This window comes from Xyrauchen texanus, chromosome 15, assembly GCF_025860055.1.
Source record: "Xyrauchen texanus isolate HMW12.3.18 chromosome 15, RBS_HiC_50CHRs, whole genome shotgun sequence".
Taxonomy (NCBI): Eukaryota; Metazoa; Chordata; class Actinopteri; order Cypriniformes; family Catostomidae; genus Xyrauchen; species Xyrauchen texanus.
This window is the reverse complement of record NC_068290.1, coordinates 43,110,782-43,131,447: the sequence shown is the minus strand read 5'-3', so window position 1 is coordinate 43,131,447 and position 20,666 is coordinate 43,110,782. Positions and strand designations below refer to the sequence as shown.

Below are 20,666 nucleotides of genomic sequence, written 5' to 3'. Positions count from 1 at the left end.
AGATATATATACGCTGATAATATAACAATATAATACATATATTATTTCTAAGGAATGCTACCCGACAAAATACAATTATACTCTGCCCCAACTATCTATTTTAAACGAGTTATTAAAATCGGTTAATATGGTAATCACAAATAACATCGATTGGTCCATTCTGACCAGCGCTGTGAAAAGTAGCAGGTAACATTTGACAGTGTCGTTTATCTGACGCTTTAGCTGCGTTCTGGGCAATAATTTAAATTTGAATAATGACACTGACAACGTTCAAAATAGCCATTGAAATGAAATTACACGAGAAGTATGACGAGGAGTTAAAGAATTAACTTATTCAAAATAACATCCGGGCCATCAAGCCCCGCCTACTCTGTATCCTCGTGTAATCTTGTTGCCATTCTATGCGTGTATAATTTCTGAGAGGAGAGCTCTTTACCGCATCAGTGCATCACACAGGTTAGTGATTCAAGCTCGCTGATTTTTTAATGAGGATATTATACAAATTTTTTTAATTGCATAGTTACATATAGCAATATGAAAATAAGTATTTTAACTACTTAGTTTATCATGATGACGGAAGGCCTGCTCAGACATAGTCCATATGAAGAAATGTTTCATTGCGTTGCGTACGCAGTACATAATTTTCATAATTTCTGAGCCTTCATTATTTATGTTTTTTTATATAATGTTATCAGAAAACATATAACCTGTAATATAATTTACTGTTATAATGCTGTGAAATAGTCTGCGTTAAATAAACGCAGATTTCTTGCAGATCTGTTTTGTTTTTCAGACATGTCTTACGGAATGATGGACAGCTGTCACTCACAGCCGAGAGATTTCAACAACCTCACTCAGACATGCAGCTCAAACATCCAGAAAATCACACAAAACAGTAAGTGAATATTTTACACTCACTTGAGATTAAGATAAGATGGTATTACTCAAGTTCTCTTTATGTTATTTTTCTTAGAAACATGCTTTCACGTTTGGGTAAGTATAATTGCAGGTGGGCCATTCTTGGTATTCAGTGCCTTTTGGACATCATAACATTTAGAAAATTAAACACAGTTTTTAAATTCACTTTTTTGTGTAATCATGATAGTGGAGATTTTGGTCAAGCTCAGGTAAATACATTTAAGCATTTATTAAACAAAATAAATGAAACAGAGGATCAAAAATATCCCCCCTGTTAGGGACAAATAAATGACAATTGGAAAAGCTAATGATTTAAATATATAGGCATTGTTTACATTATCTTAGAAAACCCATGTCCCTTTGTCCTCTTAAAAGCTTATCAGTTTATAAATTATATATATAAAAAAAATAAAGATTCATTCTCACAGACACATTAATGTAAAAAATAAATAAAAAAAGCTAATGCATAACAGGGTCGACACAATGATAACAGGCAGGGCTGGATTGGTATTCTGGCAACGCCTGGTATTTTCCCGGTGAGCTGATGCACTTTGGGGCCAATCAGGGGCAGACTGGCCATCGGGAGAACCGGGAATAAGCTGAAATGAGCCGCTGCGTTATTCAGAATGTGCCACAAAACATCACCGCGACATGCCGAAGGGGGCAGCGATATGCAGAAAAGGACAGCAACACATACCCCTCCCCCCAACAATTTTTGGGACAGTTTCTATGTAAAATCCCAGGCAGACACAATGATAACAGGGTGGGCACAGTGATAACAGGGTGGACACAATGATAACAGGGTGGACACAATGAAAGCAGGTCGGACACAATGATAACAGGGCAGACACAATGATAACAGGGCAGACACAATGATAACAGGGCAGACACAATGATAACAGGGCGGGCACAGTGATAACAAGGTGGGCACAGTGATAACAAGGTGGGCACAGTGATAACAAGGTGGGCACAGTGATAACAAGGTGGGCACAATGATAACAGGGTGGGCACAGGGATAACAGGGTGAGCACAGGGATAACAGGGTGAGCACAGGGATAACAGGGTGGGCACAGGGATAACTGGGTGGACACAATGATAACAGGGTGGGCACAGTGATAACAGGATGTGCACAGTGATAACAGGGTGAGCATAGGGTTAACAGGGTGGACAATGATAACAGTGCACACAGTGATAACAGGGTGGGCACAGGGATAACAGGGTGGACACAGTGATAACAGGTTGGACACAATGATAACAGGGTGCGCACAGTGATAACAGGGTGGGCACAGTGATAACAGGGTGGGCACAGTGATAACAGGGTGTGCACAATGATAACAGGGTGTGCACAGTGATAACAGGGTGTGCACAGTGATAACAGGGTGTGCACAGTGATAACAGGGTGGGCACAATGATAACAGGTTGGACAAAGTGATAACAGGGTGGACACAATGGTAACAGGGTGGGCACAGGGATAACAGGGTGGGCACAGGGATAACGGTGGGCACAGGGATAACAGGGTGGACACAATGATAACAGGGTGGACACAATGAAAGCAGGTCGGACACAATGATAACAGGGTGGACACAATGATAACAGGGTGGACACAGGGATAACAGAGTGCGCACAGGGATAACAAGGTGGGCACAGTAATAACAGGGTGGGCACAGGGATAACAGGTGGGACACAATGATAACAGGGTGGGCACAGTGATAACAGGGTGGGCACAGTGATAACAGGGTGGGCACAGGGATAACAGGGTGGGCACAGGGATAACAGGGTGGCACAGGGTTAACAGGGTGGGCACAATGATAACAGGGTGGGCACAGGGATAACGGTGGACACAATGATAACGGTGCGCACAATGATAACAGGGTGGGCACAGGGATAACAGGTTGGACACAATGATAACAGGGTGGGCACAGGGATAACAGGTTGGACACAATGATAACAGGGTGGGTACAGGAATAACAGGTTGTGTACAGTGATAACAGGGTGGGCACAGGGATAACAGGGTTAACAGGGTGGACACAATGATAACAGGGTGGACACAATGATAACAGGGTGCGCACAATGATAACAGGGTGGGCACAATGATAACAGGGTGGACACAATGATAACAGGGTGCGCACAATGATAACAGGGTGCGCACAATGATAACAGAGTGGGCACAATGATAACAGGGTGGGCACAATGAGAACGGTGCACACAATGATAACAGGGTGGGCACAGGGATAACAGGTTGGACACAATGATAACAGGGTGGGTACAGGAATAACAGGTTGTGTACAGTGATAACAGGGTGGGCACAGGGATAACAGGGTTAACAGGGTGGACACAATGATAACAGGGTGCGCACAATGATAACAGGGTGCGCACAATGATAACAGGGTGCGCACAATGATAACAGGGTGGGCACAATGATAACAGGGTGCGCACAATGATAACAGGGTGCGCACAATGATAACAGGGTGGGCACAATGATAACAGGGTGGGCACAATGATAACGGTGCGCACAATGATAACAGGGTGGGCACAGGGATAACAGGTTGGACACAATGATAACAGGGTGGGCACAGGGATAACAGGGTTAACAGGGTGGACACAATGATAACAGGGTGGACACAATGATAACAGGGTGGGCACAATGATAACAGGGTGTGCACAATGATAACAGGGTGGACACAATGATAACAGGGTGCGCACAATGATAACAGGGTGGGCACAATGATAACAGGGTGTGCACAATGATAACAGGGTGGACAAAACCTGAAACCAAAAATAAACTTTATTAATGACAACATGTAAAACATTACTAATGAAGACCTAAAGTCGGCATTTGCACCATGAAGAAACTAACATAGAAGGTTTATCAATTAAAAGAATTTTATTGATTTTAAAATGTTAATTTTGATAATTACTACTGACTTTTTTCACATTTCACTCAATAGTGTGGGCATATTAAGGTTGACCACATCAGATTAGAAAGAAAAAATAAGTAAAAATAGACAATTAAAAACAGTTGAGGATCTCACCTTCCCAAGTTGTTTTCCCTCCAAGGAAGCTTTATGATATGATGTCATTTCATTTTGCCAACTTTCATTTAAAGAGAGAGCTATAAATTGATACTGTTCAACATTTTAAGCCAATAAGATCATGATATTTATTGGGGACACAAAAGGCACCAAATTCCAGGAATGACCCAGGCCTTTGGAGTCTTTTGCATAATTTAGCGTTATAATGTCTCCTCTTTGTTTGTTCTGGATAGCTGGCCAAATTAAAAGCATGTTGTTCCAACTGGGTACCAGACCTGATACACCAGATCTCCAGGACAGACTGTGAGTCCAGTTGCTCCATCTTGAATGTTCATGCATAATGTAACCTCACAGAGCCAGATGATGCCATCATTGATTGTCCAGACAAATGTGAATGACATACTATATTAGTTTGAAATTAGGAGAGTGTTATAAATCATAGTAAAATGGTTCAAATCTCTGTATTTTGCACACAGACAGCAGATGCAGCATTACACAAACCAGTTGGCAAAAGAGACCAACAGACACCTGAAAGACCTGGGCTCTTTACCTCAGCCACAGTCCCCTTCAGAACAGGTGAGTTTACTCTCCTCCAGAGACCTCAAATCAGCTCAAGGTTTTCAGTTTTTTTTTGCAAGCCCAATGTGTCACACAAATGCTGGTGTTCACACAGCGGCAGCAGAGAATTCAGAAAGACCGTCTGATGAACAACTTCTCAGCTGCCCTCAACAACTTTCAAGTGGTCCAGCGTCGAGCAGCAGAGAGGGAGCGTGAGTCAGTGGCGCGGGCACGAGGGGGCTCTAGATTTTTGGTAACTGCTGGAAAATTCTAATTGTAGATGATGTGTTTCATTTTACATTCTGCTCTTTATTGCTGTAACTTGCTGCTCTGTTCCAAAACCAAGTGAGCTACTAAAAGAGGCAGCATTTTAAGGTATCACAGGCATGCTCCCATCCTAGCAAGAGAAATGTTGATAAATATACAGTATAAATATAATGCATTTAGTAGCAAAAACTATTGAAAAAAAAAAACTATTTGACCCAATATTTGTGTTTGTTATGTATATTTATTAGTGCTGTTAGTCGATTACAATTTTTTTTATCACGATTAAACGCCGATTTGTACGGAGCCCCTCAGAGGACAGGGCGAGAATTGTTTTCAGAATTAGATTTGCATTCTTTCGCAATACGTTTTGTGTACACTCTCAATAAATGAACCATGGTTTTACTACAGTAACCATAGTTTAACCAAGATGTTCGTAGTGAAATCATAGTGATAATACAGGAAACAAAAACTATGGTAATAAAAAGCATAATTTAGTGGGCTTCATGGTTTTACAATGCAAATACCATATTTTAACTATGGTTTTACTATAGTAATTTTGTGTTAACACTTTAAAATAAGGGTATATGTGTTAACATTAGTGAACAACATTAGATAACATGAACTAACAATGCATAATACTTTTACAGCATTTATTAATCTTGGTTAATGCCAATTTTAACAAATTATTTTGAAAATCAAAATGTTTACATGAGTTAATGTACTGTGAACTAACAATGTCATGGATGACTTCAATTTAAATGTTATTTGCACACAAAGTCCCCAAACTAAACAATGATATCAGTAATATAGCACTATTTTATCGTAAAGAAAATAACAACTTCAAAATAAAATTGAATATTTCAGACGAGTGCTATGGTGAGCTGTCATTTGCTCATGAGAAAGTGGCCATCCATCCAGTTTAAATCAATCATTGACTATCACTAATGATTATCGATTCAAAAATCATATTACAAGATCGATGCATATGAATCATCAGGATTAGTAATCGATGAGTTAAACAACACAAATTTTAACGAGTGCAACGTCCAATTTTTCAGAGAATTTTTTAATCTGTAAATGTTAAGATAAAGCATTTAGTTTAAATTAAGTTGCACTAACCCGTGTGTATTCTGCAGAGGCAGTGGGATGTGTCCAAAGGTGTTTAATAAGGTTTGCTGGTGTTTCCCCATATGGCTACCGTATTGACGGTATTACCGTTTAAAAAATACTGTGGCACCGGCAGTATTTTGAAGCTTTAGTATCACGATACTACAGTAGCACCGGTCTACTATACAACCCTAAAATATTATCCACCTTGCTTCAGCAAATGTAAAGCCACATTTACATGCTTTGCTACTTTGAAAGCTACATGAAATGGTCTTGTATTGCATTTAGTGCTGACACTGTGCTGCGAATGTGATGCTGGGGAAACGCTGATACTTCACACAAGTGGGTCATGTGAATGTGGCTTATCGCAAATCCCATTGGTGTTTGTTTTGTACAAAAAACTACGGTTAAGAGGTCTTTTCTCCATCACTTGATCATTGACACAGAAGCGCTGTTGTGTGTGTTTGTGGTGGTGCATTAGTGTAGTGACCCCTGACACATCGCAAAGATTTCGGCCTATTCCAGCCAATGTTCAGCACTCACACGGAGCTGAAAAAAATTTCAGGATCTAATTTGAAATTTGGGAAATGCGTTAATCGCATCTGTCTTCCAGAGAGCTGCCCATCTGTGCCTGACAGGCTGATCAGAAATGTGTTTTCTGCTGTGCTGTCACTTATGAGATTCTCAGTATCTATTAGGATACTGCCTTAGAACACAGCTGCCTATGTAGGCAGATGGCAGCTCACTAGGTTTTGGAACAGATTCTTGATATGTAATTGAAGTCCTCTCTTTAGTAAAAGCATTTTTTTTTTAGGTTGATGAGAGCAATCAAGATGAACAGCTTGTGACGTTTGAAAAGTAGGTTAATATACCCTGATCTTGTTCACAAATGATGAATTAAAGGAATGTTTCAGGTTCAATACAAGTTAAGCTCAATCAACTGCATTTGTGGCAGAATGTTGATTACAAAAAACTATTTCAACTCTTCCCTTGTTTATTTAAAGCTACACATGTAACTTCTTATTTGTTAGAAAATAACAATGTTATTAATGAGAGAGTGCAACAAAAATCCATCTTCCAAACCATGTCTTTACTTTACCCAAATACACTTTGATAAATCTATAATAATGATTTATATTTTAGAGCTGTCGGAACGGATTTTGCGGGAAATTGCATACTTATACTAGCAGCCAAAAGTTTGGAATAATGTACAGATTTTGCTCTTATGGAATGAAATTGGTACTTTTATTCACCAAAGTGTCATTCAACAGATCACAATGTATAGTCAGAATATTAATAACATGAAAAATTACTATTACAATTTGATCAAAAATTTTCAGAACTTCTTAAACTACTTCAAAGAGTTCTCATCAAAAAATCCTCCACATGCAGCAATGACAGCTTTACAGATCCTTGACATTCTATCTGTCAGTTTGTCCAGATACTCAGGTGACATTTCACCCCACACTTCCTGTAGCACTTGACATAGATGTGACTGTCTTGTCGGGCACTTCTCACACACCTTACAGTCTAGCTGATCCCACAAAAGCTCAATGGGGTTAAGATCCATAACGCTCTTTTCCAATTATCTGTTGTCCAATGTCTGTGATTCTTTGCCCACTTGAACCTTTTCTAAAAAGTGTCTTTTATTTGCAATTCTTCCCATAAGGCCCCCCTGAGTCTTCTCTTTACTGTTGTACATGAAACTGGTGTTTAGCGGGTAAAATTCAATGAAGCTGTCAGCGGAGGACATGTGAGGCATCTATTTCTCAAACTAGAGACTCTGTTGTACTTATCCTCTTGTTTAGTTGTACATCTGGTCTTCCACATCTCTTTCTGTCCTTGTTTGAGCCAGTTGTCCTGTGTCTTTGAAGACTGTAGTTACACCTTTGTATGAAATCTTCAGATTTTTTGGCAATTTCAAGCATTGTATAGCCTTAATTCCTCAAAACAACGATTGACTGATGTTGACGTCATATCCATACACAGAGAAAATATGCTCCGGCTACTGTAATACATGTTTGGTGTGGGAGTAGCATGAACCTGAATGTTTGTTGTCACAATGAATGAGAAAAATTTACCTTGGATCATTCAAAACGGCAAACCTCCAGGTGTTATGAATGAGGCAGCGAAGGCAGACGAGGAGATGCGGTTCCAAATGCAGTTCAACTTTTATTGATAACAAAACAAACAAGGCAGGTACACGGAAAATACGGGAACAAAGGAAAAACCCTCAATGGGGAAATAAACACAAGACTGAGGAAAACCACGGGCAGGGGAAACATTCCAGGCTAACAACAACAACATTCAACGACAGACAAGGACTGAACCAAAAACCAGGATATAAATACAAAAACATGGGACAAAGGGGCCAATGAACAAACAGAACACAAACTAGATGACAGGGTGATTAACAGAAACCAAAGGCAAATTAACAAGGGCAGGTGAAAACAATGAACAGTGAACGCGAGGGAAAACAAGACTAAGGAGCTACAAGTGTGACAAAAGTGAAAACTAAGGAACTACAAAAGTGACAAAAATGACAAACAAAGGGCAATGGAAAAAACAAGACAAGGTAACTGTTACAGAGCCCCCCCTCAAGGATCGGATTCCAGACGATCAACAGAACAAAACAAAAAACAGGAAGAACAAATGACCATTGACTGGGGGCACAGAGGGCAGACAGGTAGTCCAGGGGGCAACGAGGGGCAGACAGGCAGTCCAGGGGGCAACGAGGGGCAGACAGGCAGTCCAGGGGGCAATGAGGGGCAGACAGGAAGTCCGGGGGGCAACGAGGGGCAGACAGGCAGTCCGGGGGGCAACGAGGGGCAGACAGGCAGTCCGGGGGGCAACGAGGGGCAAAGGGCACTGGGTCAGGGGGCCTGGGAGGTGGCCACAGGACAGGGACCGGTTCAGGAGGCCTGGGAGCTGGCCACAGGGCAAGGACAGGTTCAGGTGGTCTGGGAACTGGCCACAGGGCAAGTACATGTTCAGGAGGTCTGGGAGCTGGCCACAGGGCAAGGACAGGTTCAGGTGGTCTGGGAGCTGGCCACAGGGCAAGGACAGGTTCAAGAGGTCTGGGAGCTGGCCACAGGCCAAGGACAGGTTCAGGAGGTCTGGGAGCTGGCCACAGGGCAAGGACAGGTTCAGGTGGTCGGGGGGCTGGCCACTGGACAGGGACCGGGTCAGGGGGCCTGGGAAGAGGCCACAGGACAGGGACCGGGTCAGGAGGCCTCGGAGGAGGCCACAGGACAGGGACTGGGTCAGGGGGCCCGGGAGGAGGCCACAGGACAGGGGCCGGGTCAGGGGGCCTGGGAGGAGGCCACAGGATGGGAACTGGGTCAGTGGCCCTGGGAGGAGGCCTCAGGACAGGGGCTGGGTCAGGAGGCTTGGGAGGAGGCCACAGGACAGGGACTGGGTCAGGGGGCCCGGGGGGAGGCCACAGGACAGGGGCCGGGTCAGGGACCCTGGGAGGAGGCCCCAGGACAGGGGCCGGGTCAGGAGGCCTGGAAGGCTCTGAGGACGGAGCTAAGGAAGGCTCAGGAGACGGAGCTGAGGAAGGCGGCGCCGTAGCAGGCTTTGGGGCGGAGACCTGGAAGGCTCTGGAGTCTCTGGGGCCTGAGCTGCAGGAGGCTCAGGAGGCGGAGCCATAGGAGGCTCGGGGGCGGAGCCGTAGAAGGCTCGGGGGGCAGAGCCGTAGGAGGCTCGGGAGGCGGAGCCATAGGAGACTCGTGGGGCGGAGCTGTAGGAGGCTCAGGAGTCTCTGGGGCCTGAGCCGTAGGAGGCTCGGGGGGCGGAGCCGTAGGAGGCTCAGGAGTCTCTGGGGCCTGAGCCGTAGGAGGCTCTGGGGGCGGAGCCGTAGGAGGCTCGGGAGGCGGAGCCATGGGAAGTTCTGGAGGCTCAGGAGGCAGAGCCGTGGGAGGCTCAGGAGGCAGAGCCAAGGGAGGCTCAGCTGAGGGAGGCTCTGGAGTCGGAGCCCTGGGAATCTCGGGAGGAGGAGCCCTGGCAGACTCGAGAGACTTGAGAGATGGAGCCCTGGGAGGCGGAGCCCTAGGAGGCTTGGGAGGAGGAGCCCTGGGTGGCTCGGGAGACTTGATAGGCGGAGCCCTGGAAGGCTCGAGAGGCTTGAGAGGCGGAGCCCTGGGAGGCTGGAGAGGCTGGAGGGGCGGAGCCCTGGGAGGCTTGAGAGGTGAACCTCTGGAAAGCTCGGAAGGCGGAGCTCTGGAAAGCTCAGAAGGCGGAGCTCTGGGAAGCTTGGAAGGCGGAGCTCTGGGAAGCTCGGAAGGCGGAGCTCTGGGAAGCTCGGAAGGCGGAGCTCTAGGAAGCTCGGAAGGCGGAGCTCTAGGAAACTCGGAAGGCGGAGCTCTGGAAAGCTCAGGAGGCTCGGAAGGCGGAGCTCTAGGAAGCTCGGAAGGCGGAGCACTGGAAAGCTCGGAAGGCGGAGCACTGGAAAGCTCGGAAGGCGGAGCTCTGGAAAGCTCGGAAGGCGGAGCTCTGGAAAGCTCGGGAGGCTCGGAAGGCGGAGCTCTAGGAAGCTCGGAAGGCGGAGCTCTGGAAAGCTTGGAAGGCGGAGCTCTGGAAAGCTCGGAAGGCTACAGGCGCTGGCTCAGGGACGGTCAAGGCTACAGGCGCTGGCTCAGGGACGGTCGAGGCTACAGGCGCTGGCTCAGGGACGGTCGAGGCTACAGGCGCTGGCTCAGGGACGGTCGAGGCTACAGGCGCTGGCTCAGGGACGGTCGAGGCTACAGGCGCTGGCTCAGGGACGGTTGAGGCTACAGGCGCAGGCTCGCTCACTGTGACATGCGTGGACGCTGGCTTGCTCACCGTGACAGGCGTGGGCGCTGGCTCAAAGACCGGGGCAGGCGTGGGCCGGAAGGCGGAAGCCCGTCTTCTCTCCCTCCTCCGGGCAGACGAAGAGGGCCGCGCTGGCTCGCAGAAGGCGACTGACGTGAGGGCGACCTCGTTGACAGGTGGAGTTGGTGTCACAGGGGGCGCCGGGGGTGGCCGAAGAGACACCACTGCGGACGGCGAGGCAGGGTCCCCCCCAGCAACGCCCACCACGAGCGGTGTGTCGCACACCAGTAGGGTCGCCACCAGGAAGTCGCGGAGGGTCCAGCCACGCGTTGCCTGTGGCAGCCGCTCCTTCAATGCGGGGTGCAGATTGCCTCTGAAGAAGACCACCAGTGAGTAGTCCGGGAAATCCGAAACACTCGCCAGCTTAAGGAAGTCGTGGATGTGGTCCTCTATAGGGCGGTCCTCTTGCCTCAAGCAGAGCAGGTGGTAATTTGCCCATTGAACTGCTGGATCCATAGTGGTCTGTCGTTCTGTTATGAATGAGGCAGCGAAGGCAGACGAGGAGATGCGGTTCCAAATGCAGTTCAACTTTTATTGATAACAAAACAAATAAGGCAGGTACACGGAAAATACGGGAACAAAGGAAAAACCCTCAATGGGGAAATAAACACAAGACTGAGGATAAACACGGGCAGGGGAAACATTCCAGGCTAACAACAACATTCAACGACAGACAAGGACTGAACCAAAAACCAGGATATAAATACAAAAACATGGGACAAAGGGGCCAATGAACAAACAGAACACAAACTAGATGACAGGGTGATTAACAGAAACCAAAGGCAAATTAACAAGGGCAGGTGAAAACAATGAACAGTGAACACGAGGGAAAACAAGACTAAGGAGCTACAAGGGTGCCAAAAGTGAAAACTAAGGAACTACAAAAGTGACAAAAATGACAAACAAAGGGCAATGGAAAAAACAAGACAGGGTAACCGTTACACCAGGGAATCACTGGTTGTACAAACAAAGAAACACCAAACAGAGCAGATTTTACAAGCACAAATGGAAAACGACAGAGTCCGTAATAATACCAGAATCAACATCGGCTTGGCTTTTCAGAGGTGGCGACATATCCGAGATCTGAAAGAATTTTAAAGTGACCTGGAGATGGCTTTTTTCTTAACATGTAAGATAATTTATTGATATGGTTTATCAATTAATTGTGTAATCATACACATGTCTGTGTGTGTAGTGAAATACAATAATTATTCTGTAATCGGTGCAGAACATTTCACTTGTGAACACACGTGTGTTTTTTTCTTTATAACGGCAATAATTGATATAAATAAATCCTTTAGTCCTAGGCTTGCCAAGGACATGTGAGTCTTGAAATGATGTTGACCACTAGTTTGTAACAGTGACAATCTATAAATTAGTTTCTACTGTGGTCTATTTCATCAGAATATCCTGCAGTTATAAAAACTTTACAACGTTTGACCTCATCAGACTAGTAATCCTTATGTCTAATGTTAACAAACGTTGCCTAACTTTTGTAATGTAATTTAAATGAAAACATCAATGTTTCCAACAAGTCAAAACAGTAGCATAAGAAATGGCACTTATCTGCTCAGATAACATGTTTTTGGATATCCGTCTTTTCTTTCCATTCACACTGATAAGATGTTCTGTATTCATGTGTACACTGTTCATCCATGCAGAGGAGCTGAGCTGAACCACAACCAAAACAATGTCCTTCCGCAATACGCATGTAGTTTTATTTTTTAACTGCTAGATGGCCAAAAGTTACATAGTGTAGCTTTAAAATAAAGCAGAAATTGTGGTTACAACAACGACACTTAAATGGAAGTAAATGGGGATGGCCATCAATGCTAAAATTACTCACCGTTTCAAAATTATAGCCACAAGACAAACAATATGCATGTTAACATTATTTAATTGTGATCAAATTTGGATATTATTATTATTATAAATAAATATTGTATTTATTTTATTTTTATTTAGTTTTTTCTTCAGTAAATATCGATATGCAATTGATTGTGAGTAATTTGATTATTTAATTGGCATATCATGTAATTAATTCAAATAAAAAAATGTAATAGATTGCCAGCCCTAATAATAACATATTTATGATTTATATGTAGCTTGGTCAATGTACTGTATACAGGGATGGGGAGTAACGGAATACATGTAACAGGATTACATATTAAAATATAAAATATAAGTAACTGTATTCCACTAGTTACAGTTTAGATCATTGGTAATTAGAATACAGTTACAATCAAATAGTATTTTGATTACTGAAGTGATTACTTTGCATTTTATTGTCATTTGTTTCAATTAATATTAAGTACTTTCAGATGGAAAACATTTATACATATAAATGATGTGATCCAAAGTGCATTTGAACAGCGGTGAAACACTTTCTTATGATGTGTTACATTCACACAGAGAAGTACGTTTGAAGAAATAGAAATAAACCTTGTGTAAATTGTTAGCTTTACGCTAAGCTAAAATGCTATTTCTAGCCATTTTACATGCACGTTACCAGACACAATCATATGTTTATCAAGAAAATTCACTTTGATCATAATTTCTTTTTTTCTAGTAAGATCTTTGATATTTGGGCAAAAATCATATTCTTGATAATAATTTTTGTATTGTTTTCATGTAAAAATATCTAAAAGTCCTTAAAACAATATCAGTTTGACTGATCTTGTTTTAGAAACAACACTGCATAAGATATTTGGGTTTTTCAGAGAATGTATTTTGTCTGGCTGTACTGACAGAGTTTTTATAGTCAAAACAAGTGAAAAAATCTACCAGTGCTGAAGAAGTAATCCAAAGTATTTAGAATACGTTACTGACCTTGAGTAATCTAACAGAATACATTACAAATGACATTTTACAGCATGTATTCTGTAATCTGTAGTGGAACACATTTCAAAAGTAATCCACCAACCATGACTATGTATAGCTGTCAGTGGGGAAACTATAGACTATAGCTGTTAATTTTGACCCAAAATCAGAATATCACAAAAACAATTAGCAATTAAAGCAGTGTTTCCATCTCATTTGTCTAAGAGGACAAAATTGTCACTTCCAGAGAAATTGGCACAAAATAGAAATGAAAATGGAAGTTGAAGGCACTGTGGCTCTTTTATTAAATGTAATATATACTGTACTATTACGTTTATGACCACAGACAAAACGCTCTGGCGCACCTCATGTTTGCTAGCGTTCAGCAGATGTCTTTTGTCTGGGAGTGAAAGCATGTCACAGTTCTGGGAGATCATAGTAGACAATCATTTTGATATTCAGAATAAATCTTTTGGCATTTCAGAATAAACAGAGCAACATTTCAGATGCTATGCCTTGATACTGGTGATGTGTTGAGGCAATTTCGCTTGACTTTTGTAATGCGCATGTATATTCCTATTGGAAAATATTCTGTAAATTTATTTTAAACATAGTTTATGCCTTTATAGAATAAAACATTTATCCAATTTAAGCAAGCATATATATTTTGTATGCATATTTTGGTGATTTCTTTCTAAAAGCAGTTTCACGCGATAGCCAACACTCTACGAACACGTTGAAGAAAGATTTGCCATAGAGCGCAACCGTGAATGTCCACTTTTTCAGCCATCTGGGTTCCGGAAGTATTTTTCTCATCATTTATTTATTTTGAGGCAAAAAAGTATTTGAAAATTGGATGAGAAGAAAAGGTACAAGACTGTGTAGATACCGTCTTTCATGATGGCACAGACTACAGTCACATGACTCACTGTGAATGATGGAAATATATAAAACTATTGATTTTAGGTTGTTGATTATAAGTATAGAAAGAATATATTTTACATTTATTGCAAAATATTCCAATATGTACAAATAGATGATTGAGTTGGTGTCTCTTTACCCTTAATCTGCTTAAGTCATTCATAGTGCATTATGAGAGTGTGCGGTCTCTCTTGTTGGCCGCAGTTCTCTGATTGGTGAAGCGTTCTCTGCTGGTTCAAGGGTAATGTAGTTGTTTACCATGCATTCCACTATAAAACACCATTCTGAAACAAAGTTGAGATAGCACAGATGGATGGCTTCAACAGAAGCATAAACCATTGATGAACAACCTCATAGCTCATGGTAGGTCTGTCTTAAAATGTTTATTGTTGAAAATCAATTAGTCTTTTCTCATTTCTAATAGTCTCTACATTTTAATCACATTTTAGCTTTTTCAAATGTACAAACTTCACATTCTGTCAATTTATATGATGTCATGATACAAGCTGTTGTTATTGTTTGAAATTTCATATACATTTTAACAAAATATTCACAAGCTTGGAACCCAATAATGAAAATAGAATTCCACACATAAATTTAAGTGCTACTATATTAAAAATATTTAATATATTTACACATTTATTACACTGACTATATTTTGTTTATATACATAATTTGTACTATTTATAAGTATTTACATTGAGTTTATATTGATATGGATAACAAGCGCTATACTGGGACTGTCTCTTTAAGAGTTCTGGCAGCTTCACAAGCAAGTGATTACGGATGAATGAGCGCATCACACATTAAAGAGAGAAATGTTACGATTGTTTTTAACCTCATCCATGTAATGTGTGATTAGAATGAATGTTTCTGAATGAAAATGAATACTTTTTGACCAATAACTGGCTGTAAATAACAGAAAGGATATTAAAAGGGACATCTTTAGACACATATTACACGGAACAGGTCAAAGCAAACTTTTCTAGCATAATGTGTATTGACTTACGTGTACAAATATTTATTGTTCAAGTTATCAAATTAAACCTACTACCTTTCAAGTTTGCTATCCAACAGATGTTACACTGGTCTGTAGCTATGCAGTAACATAGCTACAGACCAGTATTCAATTTAAGGCCCTGATGCTGGCATATAAAACAGTCACTGGGTCTGCTCCAGCATACCTAAATACATTTATGCAGAGCTACGTTCCCACCAGAAGCCTGCGGTCGGCTAAGGAACGTCGCCTTGTCGTGCCAAAACAAAGAGGCACCAAAACACTTTCCCGGACTTTCAGTTTCATCATACCACGGTGGTGGAATGACCTTCCCAACTCAATCCGGGAAGCTAACTCACTCTCTATCTTCAAAAAACGGCTAAAAACACATCTTTTCCAAAAGCACTTAACCGGTCACTAAAAAAATAATAAAAAAAAAAATTATTTATTTACATTTCTTGTTGCACTTAAATCTGTTTGGTGTACTATTCTGATGATAGTGAAACTTTGTAATATGTTCTTTTTGTACCACTGTCTCCCTAAGATGATTCGCTGATGTTCTTCCTCTTTTGTAAGTCGCTTTGGATAAAAGCGTCTGCCAAATGAATAAATGTAAATGTAAATGTAACATGCAGAATGTTATAAATAGTTTAAGCAAAATTAGAGTTGTTAAATGTACTGTAAATGCAACCATATCATGGCTCAGCTAAAGTGATGGTGATGATCCAAACACAACTATTTGCAGCCAAATAAAGTACATTTCCTTCAGTGTGAGTGCGCTCATGAGACACAGCATGCAGTGAAAGGATCTCAGGGCTAAAGTTCTTCTTCACCACTATGTAACTCAATCACTGGCAAGTGAATTCAGAATTTTTACTAGCCAGTGGCTAATAACAGACATTTTGTACGGTGCATAGTGTAAAATTTGGTTGCACAGGCAATTTATTTAATTGCCATATAGAGGACTGTTTATCCTAAAATGTGCACACAATAAAAAATTAAAAAATAGGTGGATGGAAACCCAGCTGATGTATGTTGTAATTCCATAATTTACCAGCAGGGGCTAACAAGTACACGCTAATCAGCCACTTCTGCAGTGACTCCATGTGGTGCAAAATCGTACTACTACTATGATTACTTTTTCATTTTTGGGTGATCTATTCCTTTAAAAATTACCAGCCCAAATATCAACAGTATTTTTCCAGAAAGAAATGTGAAAGCAGAAATGTTCATGACTGTTTTCATTTGGACAGAAATGAAGGGTGGAAAATACAGACAGAGGAGGAGCCTTTCACAGAAGAAGACCTGGAGCTTATTAAAGATAGAGAGACCAACATCCGTCAGCTGGAGGTGAGCACTTCCTGTGAGAAGTGAAAACCTGCATAACCTTTGGCCAAGTAGTCCAACCTTTGCAATTGTCCACACTTCACAATTTGTATATCTTTTTAAGAGTGTACAAGTGACCAACATAAAAACATTACTGGGTGATACCACTCTTAACAGCTGAGAAAATCATATTTTGTCATATATTTACACTGGCAGTTGTATGAAGAAACTATACTTTAATATTGAAATGCTCTCCAATGTACTTGCTTGTGCATTGTGACTCGTAACTCAGGGTTACTGTGATCACCTAATATTAAAAGAAGTGATCAAAAGCATCATCTAATAATAATTGTATATTTCTTAATGAAACAAGGAATTTCATGTTTTCTCATACAATGACCCAACTACATTCTGGTCTGGTTCAGTCAGATATTATGGACGTGAACCAGATCTTCAAGGACCTGGCGGTAATGATCCATGACCAAGGTGACATGATAGGTAAGTATAACTTCTCATCAACCTGATTTAAGGACCTCAATTTAAACTTTTTTTTGCCACATTTTGAACTAAAGATTTTAAAGGGTTAGTTCACACAAAAAAGAAATTCTCTCATCATTTACTCACCCTCATGCCACCCCAGATGTGTATGACATTCTATCTTCTGCTGAACACAAGCAAAGATTTTTAGAAAAATACTTCAGCTCAGCATGACTTACAATGCAAGTGAAAGGTGACCAGAACTCCAAAAAGGATATAAAGTCAGAATAAAAGAAATCCAGAAAACTCCAGTGGTTAACAAATGTCTTCTGAAGTGATCCAGTTGGTTTTGGGTAAGAACAGACCAAAATAGAACTCCTTTTTCACTGTACATCTTGAGAGCAGTCTCCTTGGAGATTATGATTTTGTGTATATATATATATATATATATATATATATATATATATATATATATGTAGTGCCATCTAGTGCCCATTTCATGCATCAGCACTAGGAAGTGTAATCGAGCTTGATATCATGATCATGTCTAGAGACTGCAATGACAAGATGTACACTGAAAAAGGAATTTTGGTCTGTTCTCACCCATAATCAACTGGATCACTTCAGAAGACATTGATTAAACCACTGTAGTTGTATGGATTAATGCTGACTTTTGGAGTTTGGTCAACTTTCACTTGCATTGTATGGACCTCAAAGGTGAGAAATTCTTCTAAAAATCTACATTTGTGTTGAGCAGAAGAAAGAAAGTCATACACATCTGGGGTGGCATGAGGGTGAGTGAATAATGAGAGAATTTCCATTTTTGGGTGAACAATACCTTGGCTGATTTCCTCATGTCATCACACACAGACAGCATTGAAGCAAATGTTGAGAGTGCTGAGGTGCATGTGGAGAGAGGAGCAGAACAACTCCACCAGGCAGCGTACCATCAGGTATGATCATCATCAGCATTCATACTGATTCAGTCCTGTACATGCTAGTAACAAACATACTTCTCAATAATGCTCCTGCTGTAGTGCTGTTCATAATTGTGTTTTGTCCTTTAAAGAGGAAGTCCCGCAAGAGGATGTGTATTCTGGCTCTTGTCTTGTCGCTAGTGGTGACCGTCTTTGCGATAATTATTTGGCAAGCAATCAGATAAGCTGAAGAGAGAAGAATCTGTATGCTCAGTGTTAAGTGAACAATTACAGATTGTGTGTGCATGTGTGTGTTGGCACATACTGTGCAGCTATGAAGAAATGACTTTAAATTCTCCATGAACGGCTCCTGAAATATGATCTCAATTTTACCCAAGTCAAAAAAAAGTCTTACAGTATTTAACAGAGAAAACACACAACAATTTAGAATGCTGCTTACCTACTCTTAGTGAGATACAGTAGATAAACCTGCCTTGTGAGTGTCTTTGTGCTGTCAGTTCACCCCGATTCTGAAAATATATTCTTTTAGAAATGTTTTATTCAGTTTAAGTTGTAGCTAAAAATTAGCCATTGTCCATTGTCAGGAGCACAATCCCATTGAAATTCAATAGTGTGATCTAATTAATACCTAATAGTGTAACCTAAAAAATACAAACTGGAACAGTTTATCTACAGGAACAGTCCAAAATATTTCCCAATTACAGTACAGCTACAAGCCAAGTGTTTTGTTAAAGATGTTGCTAATAAAGCAGGTTTGGCCTGTTGCTAAATATATAGTGATTATATTAAAAAATCCACATCTTCAAAAACTGATCACAAAGAATGAAAGAACAATGATTGTTTGAACCATTTAGCACTTAATATTGTGTGTTTTTGTTTTAAAAAAAATGGATCAGAACCCATTTCAGCAACTATTCATGCAGAAATATAAATCATTGTATAATGTGTTCAATGTCTGCACATAAATGAAAATTGCTGCCGAGAGCAGAGAACAGTTTCCTTCCTTGAAATGTTTGTCCATGAACTATCCTGGCTGGAACATAAAAAGCATGTTACCAAACACTTGCATGACTGTATTTACTTAAACAATTTGTATTTTGTTGCTGCTGGTCAAGTTAATTTTTTTAACTGTAATTATGCAAAATGTCATTTTATTATTTTTAAAATGTTTTGGTCAAAGAAACACAGTGTTTTGATTCACACTGGAACATTCTATTTCTAAGTGGTACCTTATATTTTAAATTTTAATACATTGTTTTATTGCTTATTATCTTTCAACTGATCATTGAGAAATTGTTATTTATGCTCTTGCTAAACACATTCCATGGAATCTATGTACAAAATAAATGTACTGTCTAAAATGAGTATTTTCAAGTCAAGTCATTGCTATTTGCATTGTGCTTTTCACAGTGCAAATCATTTCAAAGCAGCTAAACAGAAAATCATGCCTTAATGTCTTTAAGCCCTCAGTAAACAAGCAAAAGACGAGGAAAAAACCTTGAGGGGAACCAGACTCAGTTGGGTCTAAATACAGGATGCATCTGATGGTATTTTGTTTACCGGTATTTATCTTATACACTGATGAGCCAAAACATTATTAATATGTTGTTGGTCTTCCGCGTGGCACCAAAACAGCACCGACCCGCCAAGGCATAGACTTTACAAGACCCTGAAGGTGTCCTGTGGTATCTGGTACCAAGACGTTAGCAACATGTAAGTCATGTAAGTTGTGAGGTGGAGCCGCCGTGGATCGGACAAGTTGGTACAGTACATCCCACGGATGCTCAATTTGATTGAAATGAAGGAATGTGGAGGCCAGGGCAACATCTTGAACTCTTCATTTTATTCCTCAAAACATTCCCAAACAATGTGTGGCAGGGTGCATTATCCTGCTGAAAGAGGTCACTGCCATCAGGGAATACCATTGCCATGAAGGGGTGTACTTGGTCTGAAATTATGTTTAGGTAGGTGGCACGTGTCAAATGGACATCCAAACGAAGTGCCGGACCCAGGATTTCCCAGCAGAACATTGCCCAGAGCATCCCACTCCCTCCACCGGATTGTCGTCTTCCCACAGTGCATCCTGGTGCCATCACTTCCCCAGGTAAAAGGCGCACACGTACACGGCTGTCCATGTGATGTAAAAGAAAACAGAGTGGATACAATGACACCCGGGACGGAGAGGTTTGGCAACCTTGATGTGCGCACATGTTAAGTTTATACATTTGTACAGAGATGAACTAAATTGTGCCAAAAAATGACTAAAACACCAATTGCGAGTGGGGTAGCCAGGCTTCGGTACATGGTGGCCACAGCCACCCCTGGCCTCCTTTTAGCTCCGCCACTACAGCTCAGAGTTTAAGAAACTGGTGGTTGGAGTTCAAGTTGTGCCATTTAGCCAATCCAAAAACTATGTCAAAACTGTGTTCAAGAGTATTGTGACAAGTAATA

General features: G+C 41.3%; 1 protein-coding gene across 3 annotated transcripts; it reads left to right on the top strand.

Moving 5' to 3' along the window:
• Positions 1–335: 335 nt before the first annotated feature.
• stx12l (syntaxin 12, like) lies at positions 336–19,540 on the top strand. Of its 3 annotated transcripts, none has more exons than XM_052144245.1 (10): positions 336–456; positions 776–895; positions 4,184–4,253; positions 4,427–4,526; positions 4,624–4,761; positions 6,697–6,740; positions 16,728–16,824; positions 17,226–17,298; positions 18,148–18,230; positions 18,347–19,540. In XM_052144245.1, exons 2-10 carry the CDS (start codon positions 796–798, stop codon positions 18,437–18,439), a joined length of 798 nt encoding a protein of 265 aa, XP_052000205.1. In that variant the 5' UTR covers positions 336–456; positions 776–795; the 3' UTR covers positions 18,440–19,540. The 3 variants fall into 3 exon arrangements, with proteins under 3 accessions (XP_052000205.1, XP_052000203.1, XP_052000204.1); XM_052144243.1 differs by having other exon boundaries at positions 388–456; positions 794–895; XM_052144244.1 differs by having other exon boundaries at positions 425–456; positions 745–895.
• Positions 19,541–20,666: the final 1,126 nt, after the last annotated feature.